Consider the following 19,963-nt stretch of genomic DNA (forward strand, 5'->3'; position numbering starts at 1 on the left):
GATTTACCCGTGTGTTTGTGTGTACCAGTAGTCCATTCCTTTTTCATTTCTGTATAGTATTCTGTTGTGGGAATATACCACACTGTATTTATCCATTCTCCAGTTGATGGAGATTTGGGTGGTTCCCACTTCGGGCTATTACAAACAGTGCTGCTATGAACACTCCTTCCTGTACATGTTTCCTGACGCTCATGTTCAAGTTCTCTGGATACATACTTAGCATGGCACAGCTGGCTTATAGGTTATGTGCATTTTCAAATTTATTCAATAACACTGCACTCTTTCTCTTTTTAAGATGAAGCAGTGGCAACAAGAGAGGTTAAGTAACTTTCCTGAGGTCACAAAGCCAACTTGCCTTGCTGCAGAGCCCACGCTCTCACTCAGCACCACTGGCTCAGGGGGGCACCTCGTAATTGTGCCCACCATGCTGAGAGTTGCTGGGGCTGTTGCTGGGGGTTTCCTTTCCCGTCCCCGTTATTCTGAACTCTGTCCCCATCAGTTAATAATTAACTGCCCCCCAAGGAGCCTGGTGATCCTAAAGATTGGCCTTTCCCTGGTCACTGCCTGGTTAATCAGTCACTGCCCTGGCCGGGCAAGGGGCATTTGGTAGACCTGCTGCCCCAAAGCCCCTTACCTGGTGAGGCTGTGGTGAGGGACTCGAGATGCTCCGGACCTGCCGAGTGCTCTGTTCCCAGGCCAGTCCCTCTGCTGGGGGCTGGCGGCCCCTGAACTTTGATGGTGGGGCCTTCCACCTCAAGGGCACAGGAGAACTCACACGGGCTCTGCTGGTGCTACGGCTGTGTGCCTGGCCCCCTCTGGTCACCCATGGCCTGGCGGTGAGCAGCGACCCTGGGGACTGTCCTGAGGTTCCCCAGGGCCCAGCTCTGAGCCCTCACTCCCTGTCACCCCAGCTCCAGGCCTGGTCTCAGCGCCTCCTGGGCTCCCGGCTCTCGGGTGCGCTCCTCCGAGCATCCATCTACGGGCAGTTTGTGGCTGGCGAGACAGCAGAGGAGGTGAGGGGCTGTGTCCAACAGCTCCAGACCCTGGGCCTCCGGCCCCTGCTGGCAGTGCCCACTGAGGAGGAGCCAGACTCGGCTGTCAAGACTGGGTGAGTAGGGGGCGGGGTCCGGGGGGCGGCAGGACGGCAGGAAGGGGGTTAGCGGACTCCAGGACCTGACGCCTGCTGGCTGGGCAGCGAGGCCTGGTATGAAGGCAACCTTCACGCTATGCTGCGCTGTGTGGACCTGTCACGAGGCCTCCTGGAGACCCCCGGCCCGACTGGGAACATCCTCATGCAGCTGAAGATGACAGCGCTGACCAGCACTTGGCTCTGTGTAAGGGACAGTCAGGATGGAGGGGGAGGATGGTGTGGCTGCCCACCAGGTCCCCCTCACTACCCCACCCATCACCCCATTCCAGAAGGCGCTAACCTCATGGGTCAGAAGGCCAGGGGCTTCCTTGGAGCTGAGCCCCGAGAGGCTGGCAGAAGCCATGGACTCTGGGCAGGTAAGGACTTCAGGCTGGGGGATGGTTGGTGGGGCACGTCAGGGCAGAGTCTCCTGGACTTGGACACAGGAGGCACCTGCGAGCGGGATGTTCTAGCCACCTCTACTTCCCAGGCTGAGGACAATCAGAAGAAACGTGGCTGGAGCCCTGGGGCCTGGTTGGAATGGCTGGAATATGGCTCATTGGGGGTTCCAGGGGAGGACCTGGGGGCTGGGAGCTCTCAGAGGGATGACTGAGACAGCAGCTCTTTACCACATAGAAGAAAGCACGTCAGCATTTTATCAGTCACTCAGCTATGCTCGTGTGTCTGGCTGGAAGTCACCATTAGAGCAGTGGGGTTTTGGTTCATTCATTCATTCATTCCTTTTTATTTCCGTATTCTATTTCTACCCTCCTGGCAACCACTCCATCCTGTGTAACGTGTATCTTTCTGCTATTATGATTTTGTTTCCCTGAGTTATACTGTTTGAGGGCATATTTTTCCAACATTTTATGCAAATGTTCAAACACACAGGAAAGTTGAAAGAATTTTACAGTGAACACTCGTATACCTGCCACATTAACATTTAACTATACCTGCTTTAAATCACACCTGTCTCTTTACCCAGCCCTCCATCCACCCATCAATCCACCTTGTTTCTCAGTGCATTTCAAAGTAAGCTGCAGACATTAGCACACTTCCCCGCAAAAGCTTCAGGATGCACATCACTAATTTGAGCTGAATAATCACTTACAGGACTTTATTTCTTTTCAGGTAAAATTTACATACAATGAAATGCACAACTTGTAAATGAACCCTTTGATGAGCTCAGAGAAATACACACAGCTGAGCAATTCAAACCCCTGTCAAGTGATAGAACATTTCCATCCCTGCAGAAAGCTCCCCCATGCCCTCCTCCATCAGTCTGGGGGATATGTTTTCAGATGTACACAAATTGGGTTCTGTTATCCCTCTCATTCTGTTTCATCCTTTTTCCACTGCGCACTCTGATTTTAAGATCCATCATCGTCTCTGCGTACATCGAATCTATTGCTTCTCATTGCCGCTTCTGGCTGCGAGGTTTACCTCTCCCGGGGTGGACACCTGGGTGGCCTCTGAGTCTCCACCACCCCAAACAACGCTGCAGGGGACATGCTGATGTCTCTTTTCTAATTGTGATTTTTTTAAATTTGTAATTTTTTAAAATGCGTCCCAGAACACACAGAAGCAGGATTTAGGGTTTCAGAGGATCAGCTTTGGAGCGTAACGCATTTCATCTCTTTATGAGATTTAGTTCACTCACATGGGGCAGTGATAGTAACTTCTTCCCAGGGCGGTTTTAAGGATTAAGGCCCCTGCCAGGCTGGCATCTGAGCAGAGGGGGCTCCCTCCTCCTCTGTCACTTGCTTGCCTTGGCTTCCCCAGTACATCCCACCCGGTTTTCCTTTTCCATCCTGCCGGCTCATTCTCAGTCTTTGTTAGGTGTTTCTCTGCCTGTCTCTTAAAAATGCAGGTTCCCCAGGGCTAGGTCCTGGGTCCCTCCCGCCTCACTCCTTACTCTCCTCAAACGGCCTCCTCACCTATCCCTACAGCCTCAGTTTCCCCATCCAGCACTAATGATGCCCCTGTTTCTATCTCCAACCCTAGCCTTTCCCCTGAGCCTCCTGGGCATCCCCCAGACCCCTCATACCTACTGGGTCCCACACTGCCCTCAGCGTCTCCCCAAACCTGCCCCTCCTTCCTGTCCCCACCTCAGAGGCAGCTCTACCGTCCCCCATCTCAGATCCGAGCCCCAACCCATCCTTGGTCTCCACATCCACTAGTTCTGCAGTGCAATTCATGACTGTCCTGCTCTCTCCCATTTCCCTAGCCCCTGGTGCCCAGACAAGATATGATAAATACATGTTACATGAATGAATGAATGAAGCAAGTGATTTTTAAACAATAAATTAATGGCGGAGAACTTACTGATCGCTCACAAAGTGCTGAGCACTGTCCTAGATGCTTTGCATATGTTCGAGGGAAACATTTACTCGCTGCCCCTGAGTGGGTGTTGAGGGTGATGGTTAAGAATCCAGGTTTTGGAGAAGCTGAGGTTCAAATCTCAGGTCTGCTCTGTCTAGCTGTGTGACTTCGGACAAGTGACTTCACCTCTCTGTGCCTCAGTTTCCCCCTCTGCAAAATGGGGATGATACAGTCCGTACCTCAGAGGGTGGCGGACAGAACATCAGTTCAGCGGTTGGTGAATAGCACCTGGCACTGAGCAGGTCCTCCTGAGGGTGGCCATCCTGTATAGGGAGATCCACCAGCTGCTAACACCCCAGAACTCCCCTGAGTCTAAGCCCAAGCCAGGGGGAGACAATTCTCTGATTGAGGAAAAGATGCCCCCAGCTCTTCCCTCCTCCTGGAGAGAGTTTTCTCCCCCAAGATTGGGGGGTTGCCACATTCAGACTAACCCGCCCCAGGGGGTCCATTAGCGGGACTGCGTCATCCACAGCGACGCTGTTGGATAAAATAGAACTTAAGTCTCATCTGTTCCTCTTTCTTTAACTTCCCAAAACAAGTTATTTGAAGCCCCCGGGACTCCTTGAGTCACCAGCAGCTCACATTCACCCTCTGAGTCCCCATAACAGGACTGGGTGAGGGACAGTTACTATTTCCACTTCACAAACGTGTGAATTCCCTAAATGTTTACAGACCATCTACCGTGTTCCAGGCGCTGTGCTAGGAGGAGGAGATGACAAGACCAACCCCCTGCCCCCAAGGCTCATGCTCACTAGTCAGGAGGGGCAAGAGGCACTCAGTAATGAAAACTGAAGCCGATAGGTAACAAGTTAGGTATGGATGAGCAACACAGGGAAAAATAAGGCTGCAGAAGGAGAAGGGAAGCCCCAGACAGGGAGCTGCAAATGTAAACCTCGTTGAGAAGGTGACACTGGAACAAAGACCTGTAGGAGAGGTAGGAGTGAGGAGATGGACACCTGGGGGAAGAGTGTTCCAGGCAGAAGGAACAGCCAGGGCAAAGGCTCTGAGGCGGGGAGGTACCTGGCATGTTCCAAGAACAGCAGGGAGGCAGTGCAGCTGGAGGGCAGTGAGCGAGGCAGAGAGTTGGGGGGAGGTGAGAGCAGAGGGGCCAGACAGGTCGGGGCTTGAGGGCTACCTGAGGCCTTTCGCATCTGATGAGGAAATCGAGTCCTACCAGACTAACAGGAGGTAGCACTTACGGCACTTACTATGTGCTAGCTACTGTTCTAAGCACTTTCTGTATGTTAATTCCAAGTCACTTCACTCTCTGAGCTTCAGTCCCTCCCTGGAAAATGGAGCCTAGAATAGCATCTGTGTGCTGGCACCATTGTGAAGATTAAATACATAAGATAGTATATGAGGTCACCTATTCTTATAACAATAACAACACTGAGTACTGAGTGCTTATCATGTCCAGGTGCATCTCACACATTAACCCGTTTTATCCACACAACACCTTCGCGATGGACTGCAGCCTTTAGCGTTGGGCACGTCAGGGCTCTGGTTGCAGCCTCACCCACCTAGTGTGGTGTGGCCTTGGATTAGCAGCTGCTCAGGGTTCAGTCCTCTTTGCTGCTGCAACCAAGATGGGGAGAAGAGGGAGAGGAAGAAAGACCTGGAGTAAATTTGCATTTTGGTTGCCTGAAGGCTGCCTGCCCCACAGCAGAGCCAAGGACCTCCAGTTTCTGGTCTGGCGTGTACGGAGCTTGGAAGTCCCCACTCCGTCCTAACAACAAGTAAAAGGGAAATAGTTACAGTGTGGAGAGAAAAACTTACCAACCTAGAATTCTTTACTCTGCAAAATTATCCTTCAAAAGTGAAAGAGAAATAAAGACTTTCTCAAACAAACAAAATTGTTACCAGTAGCGTTGCTTTTGCAAGAAATATGAGAAATGCATTATAAAATTTACAATCTTAACCACTAAAAACAACAAAAACAAAAAAACCAACTGCATGAGGTCAATACTATTATCATCTCCATGTTACAGAGGAGAAAAACTGAGGCCCAGAGAGGTTATATGACTTGCTCAAGGCCACACAGTAAGTGGTGGAGCCAGGATTCAAACTTGGATTCCGGGCTCTCAACCACAGTACTACATCTCAGTAAATAGTATCTGTGTGATATATGGCTGCTGCTTTCCAGATTTCTAACAAGTTCTAAACTTGTTCCCCTGCCTGGTTGTGGGGAGAGGAGACTTAGGCCCTGGAAGAGTCCAGCAGCCCTGACTGCTCTCGCCTCCCCTGCCACCCCCAGGACCTCCAGATCTCTTGCCTCACTGCGGAGCAAAACCAGCATCTCCAGGCTTCTCTGAGCCGCCTGCATCGGGTGGTGCAGGTAAGACCTTCTGCGGTGGTCTGGCTCCGCTGCTGGGCGCCCGGGGCTCTGACCACAGTCCCTCACCCCCAGCATGCCCGGGCCCAGCACGTGAGGCTCCTGGTGGATGCTGAGTACACCTCGCTGAACCCTGCCCTCTCTCTGCTGGTGGCCGCCCTGGCCGCGCGCTGGAACCGCCCCAGGGAAGGCGGGCCCTGGGTGTGGAACACTTACCAGGCCTATCTGAAGGTGCGTAGTGCGCTCTGGGGGGGCTGCGGGCTGGGGTCCCAGCGCCCTGACCTGAAGCTGCCCGTGTGCTCTGCCAGGACACACACGAGCGGCTGCAGCAGGATGCTGAGGCTGCAGACGGGGCTGGCCTGGCCTTCGGGGTGAAGTTGGTCCGAGGGGCGTATCTGGACAAGGAGAGAGAGGTGGCCCGGCTCCAGGGGACCGAAGATCCCACTCAGCCTGACTGCGAGGCTACCAGTCAGAGGTAGGACTGGGCCAGGCCGGCCTCCGAGACAAATACTAACATCTGACCTTCAATGAGAGCTCACTACCCATGATGCTGAGCGTGCATGTGTCCACATGTCACTCCCTCTCCGTGGTCCAGGACACTGTCACTTCCCACCCGAACAGCGGCTTCCTCCTCGGACTCCCCGCTCCCTCCTCTGTCCTCCCCTCCCAGGCTGTTCCCCACATGCACCCCTCATGTTTGTACCTGAGTCAAACCATGTCCCTCCTCAGTTCAAAATCCTTCCATGGCTCCCAGCACACCCTCGATAAACCCCAAATCCTTACAGTGGCCCACGAGGCCCAACTGATCCAGTCCCCGTAGCCTCTCTAACTCCTCCTCCCACCGACCCCTGACTCACTGCACTCCAGCTCCTCTGGCCTCCTTGATGGTCCCCAGGGCCTTTGCACTTCTTGTTCTCGATGCCTGGAACATTCTCCCTCCAGACAGCTACGTGGCTGAATCCCTCACCTCTTTAGGTCTTTATTTATTGGTACCTTCTCAGGGCACCTGCCCTGCCCTCCGTATCAAGAACTAGAGCACGCCACACCCACCCTCTTCCTGGATTGACTTTTCCCCTCAGCACATATCAGCAGCTGAGGTTCTGTACAGTCTCGTGTCCAGCTGCTCATTGTCTGTCTCCCCAACCAGAGTGTGGGCCCAGGAGGGCGGGGGGTTCTGGCTTGCTCACTGCTGAACCCTCAGGGCTTACGATCGTGCCTGCTGCATAGCAGGGGCTCAGTAGAGATCTGTTGAATGAATAAATAAACAACGTCAAGCAGTAGGTACTATCATTATCATCCCTACGTCACAGAGGAAGAAACCGAGGCACAGAGAGGTAGAACACTTACCCAAGGTCACACAGCAATAAGAGGTAGGGCCAAGATTTGAGGCCAGGCAGACAGGCTGTAGAACTTGCATTCTTACCCACCTTGAATCACCCTGTGTGGGTGAGCTCTCTGGACCCCCATACCACGGCCCCGGGGAAGAAGGAATTTATTCAATCCCCACATACTCGCTGACCACGTGATGTAGATCAGACCCGTGCTGGACCCTGCTCTCAGTAGCAAGCAGGGTGGGCCCCAGGCCCTGTCCTCCTGGAGCTTACAAAGTCCCACTCCATTTAACAGTGGATGGAGGACAGTTTGTAGAGCTGCAGGGACTCACCCAAACTTACAGGGCAAGTGGCCAAGCCGTGGTTGGAACCTAGACTCGCATCCAAGGCCTGTGAGGGCTCCTAGGCACGTTTGTGTCCCAGAGGCTTAGCATTGGCACCATTATTATTTTTTTTACTGAGATGTAATTCACATACCATAAAATGCACCATTTAAAAGTGTACAATTCAGGTGCCAGCCCTGTGGCCTAGTGGTTAGGTTTGGTGCGCTCCACTTCAGTGGCCTGGGTTCAGTTCCTGGGCACCAATCTACACCACTTCTCAGTGGGCATGCTGTGGTGGCGACCCACATATAAAATAGAGGAATATTGGCACAGATGTTAGCTCAGGGCCACTTCCTTAGCAAAAAAAAAAAAAAACTGTACAATTCAGTTGCTTTTACTATATCCACAAGGTTGTGCAGCCATCACCACTATCTAATTCCAGACATTTTCATCACCTCAAAATCAAACCCCATATCCATTAGCAGTCCTTCGCCATTCCCACCTCCCCTCAGCCCCTGGCAACCACTAACCTACTTTCTGTCTCTATGGATTTGCCTATTTTGGACATTTCATATCAATGGAATCATACAATATGTGGCCTTTTGTATCTGGTTTCTTTCACTCAGCATAATGTTTTCAAGGTTCATCTATGTAGCAGTGCTTCCTTCCTTTTTATGGCTAAATAATATTTCATTGCATGAACAAGACCACATTTTGTTCATCCATTCATCAGTTGCTGGACATTTGGGTTGTTTCTATTTCTTGGCTATTGTGAATAATACCGCTCTGAATATTCATGGACACATTTTTTCTATAAACATACAGTTTCAATTTTCTTGAAAGTTCAGTTCGCTAGGAGTGGACTTGCTGGGTCATAGGGTGACTCCAAGTTTAACTTTTTGAGGAAATCCAGATGGTTTTCCAAAGTGGCTGCACCATTTTACATTCCCACCAGCACCATGTGAGAGTTCCAATTCTCCACATCCTCTTCAGCACAGTACAATGTCTTAATATGTTTTGAATAAACAATAAATTCACATGATTCAAAAGTCTAAGTAACATGAAAATGAATGCCCTGACACCTCTCTCTTCCACCCCCATCCCCATCTCATCACGGAGTCTCCTTGCCCCCCATGTTAGTTTCTTACATGCGTTTCCTGAGTCCCTTCACGCGTATTCAGGCAAACACAACGATTTTTGAGTGTGTTGGTGTGAAAGGCATCACACCTACACACAGCTCCTGTTCTTCCACTCAACTGCTTCCAACAGAACAGTCCCAAAGGCTTTGTGTGCTCCCTCATCTCAGCCTCACAACAGTGCTGCTAGGTGAACGCGCGCTCACCTAGGCTCAGAGAAGCCATGGCCCCTGCAGCAGGTGCGGGCGGAATGGAGGAAGCTTCTGACTCCGGAGTCCTTGCCCCAAGGCAGCCCACCTCCCGAGGACAGCAATCCGCAGGCCCCGGGGCCTGACCCTCACCTACCAGGTGCCTGAAGCTGAGTGGAGCACGTCCCTTCAGTTACAGTCGCTGCCTGGAGCTGATGCTGACCCACGTGTCCCGCCGTGGCCCCGTGTGCCACCTCATGGTGGCTTCCCACAACGAGGAATCTGTTTGCCAGGCGACCAAGCGGTATGAGGTGGGGGGATGGGAAACAGGTGCCCATGAGAAGGTCTCCTCCCCTCCTCTCCCTTGCTCACAGGCCAGGGGTGGGCAGAGGGCGGTGGACGAGGAACAAGGGGAGGGATAGCGGGGGGCCAGTAGGTTCAGAGGGGTTCTAGGGAGGATAGTCAAAACATTTACCCCTGCTACGCTGTAGGTGCCGTGGGCCCCAGCCGCACAAGGCACCGCCTCTTATTTGCTGGGGCCTGAGGGGGTCTGAGTGCTCCAGGGAAGGTGTGGGGATGCTCTGGGGAGCTTTCGGGGGGCTCAGTGGTTATGCATCACTGAGTCTGGAAGTACTTCAGCGTTTGAGTAACCGGAACAGTCACGAGGGTGTGCTGACGTTCGGCTCTGGCTCCACCTCTGCCTGGACCAATCACGCGGCCTTTTCCACAGCATGTGGGAGCTGGGCATTCCTCTGGACGGGCCCGTCTGTTTCGGACAACTTCTGGGGATGTGTGACCATGTCTCCCTGGCACTGGGTATGTGAATGGCCCATTTCCCATCCCCCACCCCATGCCCCACCAGCCCCAGGCCTCGTGCCCTCCCAGCCAGATCCCTTCTCCCAACCCCACCCATGCCCGGCCAGGCGCCCATCCAGAGCCCGCAGCCGGCCCCGCTGCGGGACCCTTCCAGAGAGATCTGTTGTTCCCACAGCTGAAGGCCTGAAGGCCTGTGTCTCTGCGTCTGCGGCCTTTGCTGGTTCTAGATCATGGCGTCTTCTTTTTGGGGCACTTTGTTGTCTCCACCATGTTGATCCCCAGGACCTTTGCGTTTTCTTCTGCTGGGTGCTAAGGGGTACAACACCGCTGTACCCTAAACCCACAGCTGCGGTTTCTTGAGACATCCCAGGGATGCAAATTTGGGCCGCAAATACGTGAGGGGACTAATGCATGGCCGCAACCTCTCAGGGGTGCAGTTCTCTGGTTTCTTCCCTGCTCTGCCTGCAGCCGAGGCCAGTCCCTGGGAGTGGGGGAAGGTGGGGGGTTACTTCTTGTTAACTCTGACTCTGAGGGGGTAGATTAACTTGGGGAAGTTCTCCTTTATGACTCTGACCCTGGGCAAGCTTTGAGGCTCGATTGCTGTACCCCTCAGCTCTGAAGTCATCAGCTGGCAGCTCAGTGTTGCCTTCCGGGCAAGAGTGCTTCCCTGTGCATCCTTCCTTCTCTGGGTTCCCGGTTTCTCGTAATTCTTGGGGTAGTAAATTCCTTATTCTCTTGGCAGCATTTTAATAACATTGAGAAGATTTTTTAAATGTTTACCTCAAATTTTTTAGTTTTTTCAGTGGGAAATTTTATCCAACTCACCTAGTCTGCCGTGTTCTCAGAAATCGAAATCTCTGTTGCAGATGGGGTCTGGGGGAGCCTCTCCTAAAACATGAGCCCACACCCTGCCAATGCTCTCCCCCCAGGGCAGGCCGGCTACGCTGTATATAAGTCCATCCCCTATGGCTCCCTGGAGGAGGTGATCCCCTACCTGATCCGGAGGGCCCAGGAGAACCGGAGTGTGCTGCAGGGCGCCCGCAGGGAACAGGAGCTGCTCAGCCAAGAACTTTGGCGGAGGCTGCTCCGGCGGGGCCTAAGTGTACCCTGTTAGCACCCCTGGGGGTCATGTGGTCAATAAAGGTCCTGAGCCACTGCCCAGGCTGCTGCCCTGCACTGAAGTCCCTCCTTGGGGAAGAGGAATCTTGACCTCAGCCAGCCTGAGCTGGGGGGCTCTGCGGTGTAGAGAGATCTTTAGATGACCCTAGAGCACAGCAAGGGCATCCATCACAGACTAATGAGTTCTCCCCCCAACCCTGAGGCAGCCTATCCTGTGATGGGCCTGTGGTCAGCTCCGCTCAGCAGTCAGTGGCTGATGTGGGAACTTTCTTCACTCCTGTGGATGCCCAAGTGAAGAGCACGGAGGAAGAGCAGACACTGAGGCACTGAAGTCAAGAGGCTGGGCTCAGGCCACATGTCCAGGGAGGGACAGAGCGAAGATCCAAACCATCCTCTCATTTAATAAGCATTTACTGAGGCCCCTTCTGAGCCAGGCTCCGGAGTGAACGATGCTGGACACACAACAGTGACAGACAACCCCAGGCCTGGCCTCACAGGGCTCTCAGTCCAGCAGAGCAGACAGACCCATCTTCAGACAGCGACAGCCCAGAGTGGTCAGGGCTGTGATGGGAAAGCCCAAGCAGAGTATCAGGGAGATGCTGGGGAAAGCCTGGAGGCTCTGGGAGGCCAGAGGAGACCCCTGGTGATCAAGAGGGCTTCCCAGAGAACTCATAAGAATAACCGAGTGATGGGCCGGCCTGGTGGCATAGTAGCTAAGTTTGTGCACTCTGCTTCAGCGGCCCGGGGTTCGCTGGTTTGGATCCGGGGTGCGGACCCATACACCACTCATCAAGCCATGCTGTAGCGGTGACCCACATACAAAATAGAGGAAGACTGGCACAGATGTTAGCTCAGGGCGAATCTTCCTCACCATAAAAAAAAGAATACCCAAGTGAACAGCGAGGAGAACATTCAAAGACAAGGGCATGTGCGTAAACAGAGAAGTGTGGAACAGAGTGAGGAGTGAGGGCACAAGGATGGAGGGGTGGGTAGGGCCAGATGATGCAGTCTTAGAAGCCAGGCTGCAGGGCTCGGACTCTGTCCCAAGGGCACTGGAGATTCAGGAGAGTTTCAAACAGAGGAGGGGCAGAGTCAGGTCTCGCTTCAGGAAGACTTCCCTGGCTGCGGTGTGGTGGGTAGACCAGAGTGGGAGACAGGCTGGAGCGCAGGGAAGCTGGGGTAGGGAATCTGGGGCAGGGGCTGGAGCAGGGCGGGGCTGTAGGGGAGGGAGGAGGGGGCTAGTGGAAAGGACAATCCAGGGGCTGAGTGGATAGGCCATGGGGTGACAGGCTGGAGGGGAGGGAGACATTCAGGGAGAGGCACAGGGCTCTGGCTTGAAGAGGGGACAGCGGGGTCAACCCTGAGATGGGGATACGGGAGGACATGCAGTTTTGGGGAGATAACCAAGGCCAATGTGGGACCCGGTGGGTGTGAGGGTCCCAGGGGACGTCCAGGGGGAGGTGTCCAGGACACTGTGGGGACTGGGGCAGGGAGTGAGAGAGGAAACAGCCTACCGGGTGAGTGAGAAGCATGGGAAGAAGACAGCCAAGGACAGGGATCTGGAAGGAGCCACCACCTCAGCAAGTCCTGGGGCCGAGGTAGGAACGGGGTAACACGTAGGGCGCAGCCAAGAGCTCTGGGACAGACACCGCGGTCTCTTTCCTCGAGTCACCTCAGGGCCTCAGGGGCGCCTCTTAGGGGAGGGAGGCTACTGCGCAAGCGCAAACGTGCCTGGAAGCCAGTGATGCGCATGCGCCCAGGATTCCCGCCCAGACCACCAGATCTAGTGCGCCCGGGGGGGGGGGGGGGGGGGGGTCACGTGGCAGTCACGTGGTGACCACTATCACAGCCCAACGGTAGGTGCAAAGCCTCCTGGGCTGGGGTCTGGGCGCGAGAACCTGCCTAGACCTTACTGGGCCCTCAGCTCTCCACCGACCCCGCCCCCAGCCCTCAGACCCCCGCCCTCAGACCGCCCCCTCCCTGCCACTCCTCCCTTCCTTCTCGCCTCTCCTACAGCCCTCGCCCGCCCTCTTATCAGAGCCTGGCGTCATTCCCGGCACCCTTCCCCCAGCCCACAGATACGGTGGTCCTCAGACTCGTTCCTCGCATCAGTCTCTTCCCCCGGTCTGTGGACCCCACCCCGGCACACAGACGTTTCCCTAAACCTCAGTGTGGGCCCCCACCCCTCAGACCCTCGCAGCCCGCAGACCCGTAGTCCTCTCCTCCCTCGGACCCCAGCCACTGCGCTCAGATCCCACCTCAGGGCCCTTCCCCGGCCTGCAGCCCTTGCCCTCGGACTGTCCTCCCCTGGACCCCTACTCCCTCACAGCCCGTAGATCCCAGCCCCTCTCAGATCCTAACCCTCAGGCCCCTCTTCCTTCAGCCCAGAGATGGTCTTCAGACCCTCTTCCTCAGCCCCCAGACTCCTGTCCTGGGCCCTTTGCCCTTATACCGCCATCCCTAGATGGAGTGCCCCGCCCTCAGATTTCCAGATCCCCTTCAGCTCTCAGATGTGCTTAGCCCCCTGACCTTCTGGTATGTAGCTCTTCCAGAGTGCACCCCTTTTCTCATTCAGATGGTTCCCTGCAAATCAGACCCCTCCTGAACCCCCTTCCTTTCTCAGACTGCCCCCCCAGGATCCCAGCCAGCTCTGTCTTTATCTCCCTGGAGGTCCCGCCCTTCACTTCCTCCTGCCCTCATGAGCCCCCCTAGCTGATCCCTGCCCAGCAGCTGACAGAGTCTGGAGCCAAGAATGCCCTCGCTGCGCTCTGGCTTCCCGGTGGAGCTGGGCTCTGTGCGGGATCCGGAGGCCCAGGTGGGCCGTCTGCATCGCCTGGCTGTGGCGGGTGGCCCAGGGTGGGGCCTCACCCGGCTCCTGCAGAGAGGTGAGGGTGTGGCTGCTGGAACTCCCTGTGGGGGCAAGGTCGAGGGGCAGCATGGGGGGTGCAACTTAAGTTGGCCAGTCAACTATTGTGTACCTGGCACCTACTGTGTGCCAGGCTCTGTTGTCTGTGATGGGGATTTAAGGGTGAACATGACCTTCTGGGTCACTCTGAATGAAATTTGTTATGGGAATTTAAGAGAATGATGAGGATGGGTGGACACACTGGAAAGGATGGCCTTTCTGGTGGGGTAATACTTGAGTCCCACAGCATAAGAGCCAGTCATGCAAAAAGCTGAGGGAAGAGCCCTTCCGAAAGATGGAATAGCCAGTGCAAAGGCCCTGAAGTCAGAACAAACTGGGTATGTATAAGTAGCAGCAGGGAGCGAGGGGACTCTGGGAGAGGGCTGAAGCTGAAGAGAGCAGGTACAGATGGGAAAGGGCCTCAAAAGGGGTGTGAATTCTGTTCTGTGTGATGGGAAACCACTGGAGTTGTAGGCAAGAAGTTAACATTACCCAACTTAGAATTTGTATGTTTCATTGATTTTTGTAAGTTGATTGGATATCTGGCCACTTGTTTTTGTGTGTGTGAGAGGAAGATCAGCCCTGTGCTAACATCTGCTGATCCTCCTCTTTTTTGCTGAGGAAGACTGGCCCAGGGCTAACATCTGTGCCCATCTTCCTCCACTTTATATGGGACGCCGCCACAGCATGGCTTGACAAGCGGTGCGTCTTCGCACGCCTGGGATCTGAACCTGCAAACCCCGGGCCGCCGCAGCGGAGTGTGTGCAGTTAACCACTGCACCACTGGGCTGGCTCCAATTTGGCCACTTTCTAAACTTGCTTAATAGTTGTAATTGTTTGTTGATTCTTTCACTTCGTTATCTGCAGATGGTGGCAGTTTGGTCTCAGCTCCTCAGTCTTTAAAGTCTAATTTCTTTTTCTTATCATAAGGTGTCAGCCACAACTCCCAAACCTTGTTGTCAGTGGACAGCTTTTTCTTTGTTCTTTTTTTTTTTATAATTTTTTAAATTTATTTATCTTTTCTTCCAAAGTCCCAGTAGATAGTTGTATGTCATAGCTGCACATCCTTCTAGTTGCTGTATGTGGGACGCGGCCTCAGCATGGCTGGAGAAGCGGTGTGTCTGTGCGCGCCCGGGATCTGAACCCGGGCCGCCAGCAGCGGAGCGCGCGCACTTAACCTCTAAGCCACGGGGCTGGCCCCCTTTCTTTGTTCTTGATGGTAAAGGGAATGAACCTGTGTTTCTGCATTAAGTATCATGCTTGCTCTTGGGTTTTGCTTTATAATTTTCATCAAATGAGGAAGTTCCCATCTATTCTTAGTTTTCTGAGCTGTTTTTTCCCCCCAATCATCAGTAGGTATTGCAATTTATCCAGTGTCTACTGAGTTAAACGTGATTTTTGTCCTTTAATCCATGAATGTGTTTTATTACGTTGATAGATTTTCTTTTGTTGACTAATCCTTGCTTTCTGGGAATAAATTGATTGGGTTCCCCTTTTTACTATATTTAGGAGTTTTGTATAAATGATCACAAATGGAATTGATATACAGTTTCATTTTCTGATTCTAGAAACTCTCATCTGGCTTTGGAATTAAGGTCATACTAGCCTCATAAAATGAGCCTTGCCCTCTTTTTCTATTTTTCTGTTTTGGAACAACTTGTATAAGATTACCTATACAAAAAAATGAAATGACTTTCATTATAATAATTATCTGTATCATGAAATGATTTGTGTTTTAAGAAGATTCCTCTGCAGGGATCATTCAAGACAAATGCAGAAAATCAGTTAGAATGCCATTGCAAAAGATGGTGGATTACTGAGTAGACTAAGATGCAGTGAGTGTGATGTTCAGAGGTTCCCGAGGGATCACATTTGGAGGGGTTTTGCGGCAGAGACCAAACTGGGTTGGACCAAGCACATGATTGATTAGCCATGTCTGCCAAGGACATAGGAGTACAAGGACAAGGGTGCCGTGCATTTGCCCTCCTTGAGGATATGGGGTGGAGCCTGGAGGAGGAGGAACTCGGGATTGCTGAGTGCGGAGAAACAGGGCTTGGGGTATGGTGGGTGCAGAGATAGGGGGTTGGGAGGGGGGATCTGAGCAGGATGATGCAGGCGGGTGGGGGATTGGCAAGGACATGGAGGTGGAGGCGCAGAGGAGGTTGCTACCTGAATTCTGCTCTTAGATGCAGTGTTCAGAAATAAACTTGAGTGATTTCCTGATGAAATCCAGAGAGTTTGCTTGTTTTGAAGAATGGGTGCTGGCCGCATAGGACCTGTATACATACGTTGAGTTAGAGCTGGGTGGAGGCTGCCTGTCCTGGACAGTGCATGAGGCTCTGCAAGCCCACGTCCCCACCAAGTCCACTTCCCCCTGGCCCCTGGGTACCTTTGTGTGATTTTGACCCCTCTGGGATGGGGGTGGATGTCAGCATGGCACGTAAATGTCACCCCTTGTTCCAACTCTATGGACCTAATGGTGAGCACTGTGTTGAGATGGATTCTGAGGTAGAGTTCCCAGAGGCTGGAGGGTGGGGGTTCCAGGACATAGAGATGGAGCCTGGGGTCAAGGGTTAACAGTCAAGGAGGGACTGTAGGGGCTGAGAATTGGCAAAGGTGCTGCCTGGCAGCCCCTAGGACCTCTGCCCCTGGAGTAGGGGCAGGGACAGCCCTAAGCCTCACTGCACCTCAGTTGTCCAGGTGGATGGCGAGAACTCCGCAGGGCAGACGGGGCTCTTCCTCTCGGCGCTGCGTGGCCACAGCTCTGCCGTGCGGCTCCTGCTGGCCTTCGGCGCCAACCCCAACCAGTGAGTGGACAGCCCCACCCCGGGGCCCTGAGTCTGAGCCCTGGAGAGCCAGGGCTCTTCCTCACCTCCCCCGTCCATCCCCTGATGACCCTCCCATCCCCAGGGACCCCCCCTTGTCCTCTCAGTTAACCCCATCTTGTCCTCCAGTGACTATTCCCATTCTGCGGTTGCCTCCCACGCTTACAATGATCCTCACATCCTCTCAAAGACCCCTGTGTCCCCAAGTGACCCTTCCTGTCCTGATATCCACCTCCCATGTTCACAGTGACTCCTTTCATCCCTCAGTGACCCCTCCTGTCACCTCTTGTCCCTGTTCCGTCACTTTCCTAATCCATCTAATCCTCATTGTTCCGCTGCAGCCGCTGCCTCGACGGCAGCACACCTGTGCATGCAGGTGCCTTCTCGGGCCGCAGCCTGGTGCTGCTGCAGCTGCTGCGGGCGGGGGGCGACCTGCGTCTGCGTGACCAGCAGGGCCGCACTCCTTGGGACTGGGCGGAGCAGGGTGGTGCCGAGCAGAGCCTGGAGGTGAGCAGTGGCACGGGTGGGATGGGGGCGTTGGGGCCAGCGCCCCGCCCCCCGCCTCACCCTACATGCCCCCGTCCAGGTGCTGGAGCTACTACAGCTCTGCCGTGCCCACATATCAGCACTGGTGCACGGCGCTGAGTTGGCACCCACTGCATCCCTGGGCCTGTTGCAGGCCGGCTCTGGACGCAGCCTGTGTGGCTCCCTGTCTCTGCTGCGGCTGAGGCAGGCGGGCAGGTGACTGTCCACACTGTGAAGCCCACCCTCCCACCACTCCCAGTTACCCCAGACTTACCCTCGGACTGCCGTTTACCCCAGGGCACCAAGACTGGGGCAGATCAGGAGGGCCCCCTAAATCCCAGCCTTGGGGTTCGGCCAGGTAAGCGGGAGAGGTTGGGGGAGCGGGGACCACCCCTGTCCTCTTTGTGCCTCACAGTCGCGCTCCTCATCCCCAGCTGAGCAGCCTGTAGCCACTGGGGCTGGTGACAGGCATACCCCTCGTGGACCCTAAGGAGCTGCTGCCAGCCCAGGGCGAGCCCGACCGCACCTACAGGAGCAGCTCCCACACCCTCATGGCCAAGTGAGAGCAACCCCCCACGCCTCCTGCAGGGGGTCCAGCAGAGCTCCGGGGAGAGTCCAGCTCTCTTGCTCCCCGCACAAGGAAAGCCCCTTATCTCAGGTGTACACTCTCTCCCCTTCCCCATTCTGCAGCCTCCTGTGGAGGGGCCACCCCGTGACGGTGCGGCAGCTGGCAGTGCCTGGAAGCCAGCCTGATGTGCTGTTGGCCGACCTTCAGCACTGCAGGTGCGCTGACCCAGCCTTCTCCCCAGGCCGGCCCAGTCCCACAGCCCAGGCCCCTGCCTGCCCGCCCGACTCAAGTGTTTCATAAACAAGACCAGGGAGAGCGCCAGTGGCCACGGTTACCGAGTCTTCACCTGTGGGCTAGCACCTGGCATGGAGCCCTCCTACTGGAGTGACCATCCCCCCACTGGAAAGTGGGTCCCAGTTCTGTGTCTTGTAGGCCACAGAGGGGAGGCGGGTGCAGGGGGGTAGCATGAACGGGGTACAGGCTGGGTGCTGGCTCTGCAACTGCCAGGCTGTGGGACCCGCGGTCTCAGTTTCTTTCCTGTCCCCTGGCTGGTGCAGATCCGTGCCCAGGAGCAGCCCCACCCGCTGCGACGGGGCCTCCTTGTGAGTGGCCCGCTCTCCTCCCCCAGCACTCTGCACCACCCCAACCTGTTGCTGCTGATGGCACTGAGCCCCTCGGCGGACCTGTCGGGGCTGCGCCTCCTCTTTGAGCCCGTGTGGCTGGGCTCCCTGCACGTGGTGCTGCACCCACGGGGACCGAGTGAGGGGGGGCCCCGCCCCCGCCCTGTGCCGGGCCTGCTCCCCGGTCCCCTGCTGCTGCAGGTGTTGGAGGCCCTGCTCTTCCTGCACGCGCGCTGGCGTGCTCATGGCGGCCTCAGCTCCCATGCTGTGCAGCTGGTGCGGCCAGGCTTGGCCAAGGTGGGCAGCCTGGAGCACGGACGCTCGCTGCACCAACGCTGGCTGCAGCCCAGGTGGGTTCCTGCCTCACCTGCCTGTCCCCGTGTCCCTGTCCAGTGGCCACTAGCTCACTAGTCCCCTGGGCCTCTACAGGCCACAGCAGGGCTACCTATGGGGAGGCCCGGGCCCAGGGCTGCCCCCACCCCCTGAGTTGTACCCATGGCTGCCCTTGGAGCTCATCTGCGGCGACACACCTGCCACCACCTCAGACCTCTACAGCTTCTGCATCCTGGCTCAGGAGGTCTTCACTGGTCAGTGAGTGACCCTACACCCTGCCCCACTGAGGCACCCTGCCCGTTTGGGTCGCCCAGTCATGCTTCCTCATAGGAGAGCTGCCCTGGGCTGGGAGAGAGGGGCCTGAGGTGAAGGCTAAACTGGAGGCAGGTGAGAGCCCGGCCCTGGACCCCCGGGTGCCAGCCCCCTACCAGGCCCTGGTTCAGGCTGGGATGGGCCTAGGGCCCACTGACCGCTGGGGCAGCCTGCAGAGTGCACGGTACCTGCTGCGGGAGGCCATGGCCCAGGTACAGGACAGGTTGGCAGGGGTGGGTGGTAGCCGTGGAACCTCAGGCAGCGCCCTTGTCCCCACATCCAGCCTCCTTCCCACAGGACTCCGCTCCTGAGGTGAGCTCCCCAATGGACCGGACCACACTGTGCCCTGCACCCCAGGGTTCCCCACCAGGTTAGAGGGCAAGGAGGGGGTGGTGGCAGGTGCTGGGCACAGCTCAGCTGTGCCCCCCATTCCAGTCAACTGGTCTGTCCCCCCAGAGACACTCTACTATGAGGTGGCTTCCAGAGCCAAGACTACACCCAGGCCTGTGCCCCCTGTGATGTCCCTAGACCCCACCCCATCCCAGGTAGGAGCCAGGCCAGGGATGTGGGGGACCACAGGAGCTGTGGGGCACCTGGGCAGCCCATGGCAGCTCTCTGCCATTGCTCTCTGTAGGCCCTGGAGACTCCTGAGGTCACGGGCCATAGCAGAGTCCAGAGGGGCCCAGCCTGGGACTCAGGCAGCAGCTTGACTCTAGGCAGCAGCCCCAGTCCCAGCCGTGGCCTCTGCCCGGGCCACAGCCACACCGCTAGGGCCAGCCTGCACCGCCGCCTGGAGCCCAGCCCCACAGTACGGATACCCCCAGAGCCCTGCGCAACCATTGATGGCTAACCTGGGACCCCTCCCCAAGTTTTCACCAACCCCAATTTCTCTGGCTGCCTCTCCTCTGACCAGGGCCCCCTGGGATCCCAACTGTCCCCTCCCTGACCTGTGACCCCTGACCAACCCTGCTCGCCCCAGGGCCCTGCCCTGCACTCCAGACTTCAGGACTCAGCCTCCCTGCTGGGGCCCCAGGGCTCTGGAGCCCTCTCAGAGGGAGTTCTCTCAAGATCCGAGCCCCGCAGGGGCTGTGGCGGCACACACACAGGGCTGCCCCGCCG

General features: G+C 55.8%; 1 protein-coding gene across 1 annotated transcript; it reads left to right on the forward strand.

Moving 5' to 3' along the window:
* The first annotated feature begins 662 nt into the window (after nt 1–662).
* PRODH2 (proline dehydrogenase 2) lies at nt 663–13,468 on the forward strand. The gene is made up of 13 exons (XM_058531050.1): nt 663–836; nt 912–1,108; nt 1,196–1,334; nt 1,420–1,506; nt 5,766–5,846; nt 5,919–6,074; nt 6,152–6,318; nt 9,015–9,125; nt 9,552–9,637; nt 10,567–10,739; nt 12,947–13,123; nt 13,221–13,291; nt 13,393–13,468. The coding sequence occupies exons 1-13, from the start codon at nt 663–665 to the stop codon at nt 13,466–13,468; spliced, it is 1,695 nt and encodes a 564-aa protein (XP_058387033.1).
* The last annotated feature ends 6,495 nt before the right edge of the window (nt 13,469–19,963 follow it).

Source organism: Diceros bicornis, chromosome 34 (genome assembly GCF_020826845.1).
Source record: "Diceros bicornis minor isolate mBicDic1 chromosome 34, mDicBic1.mat.cur, whole genome shotgun sequence".
NCBI lineage: Eukaryota > Metazoa > Chordata > Mammalia > Perissodactyla > Rhinocerotidae > Diceros > Diceros bicornis.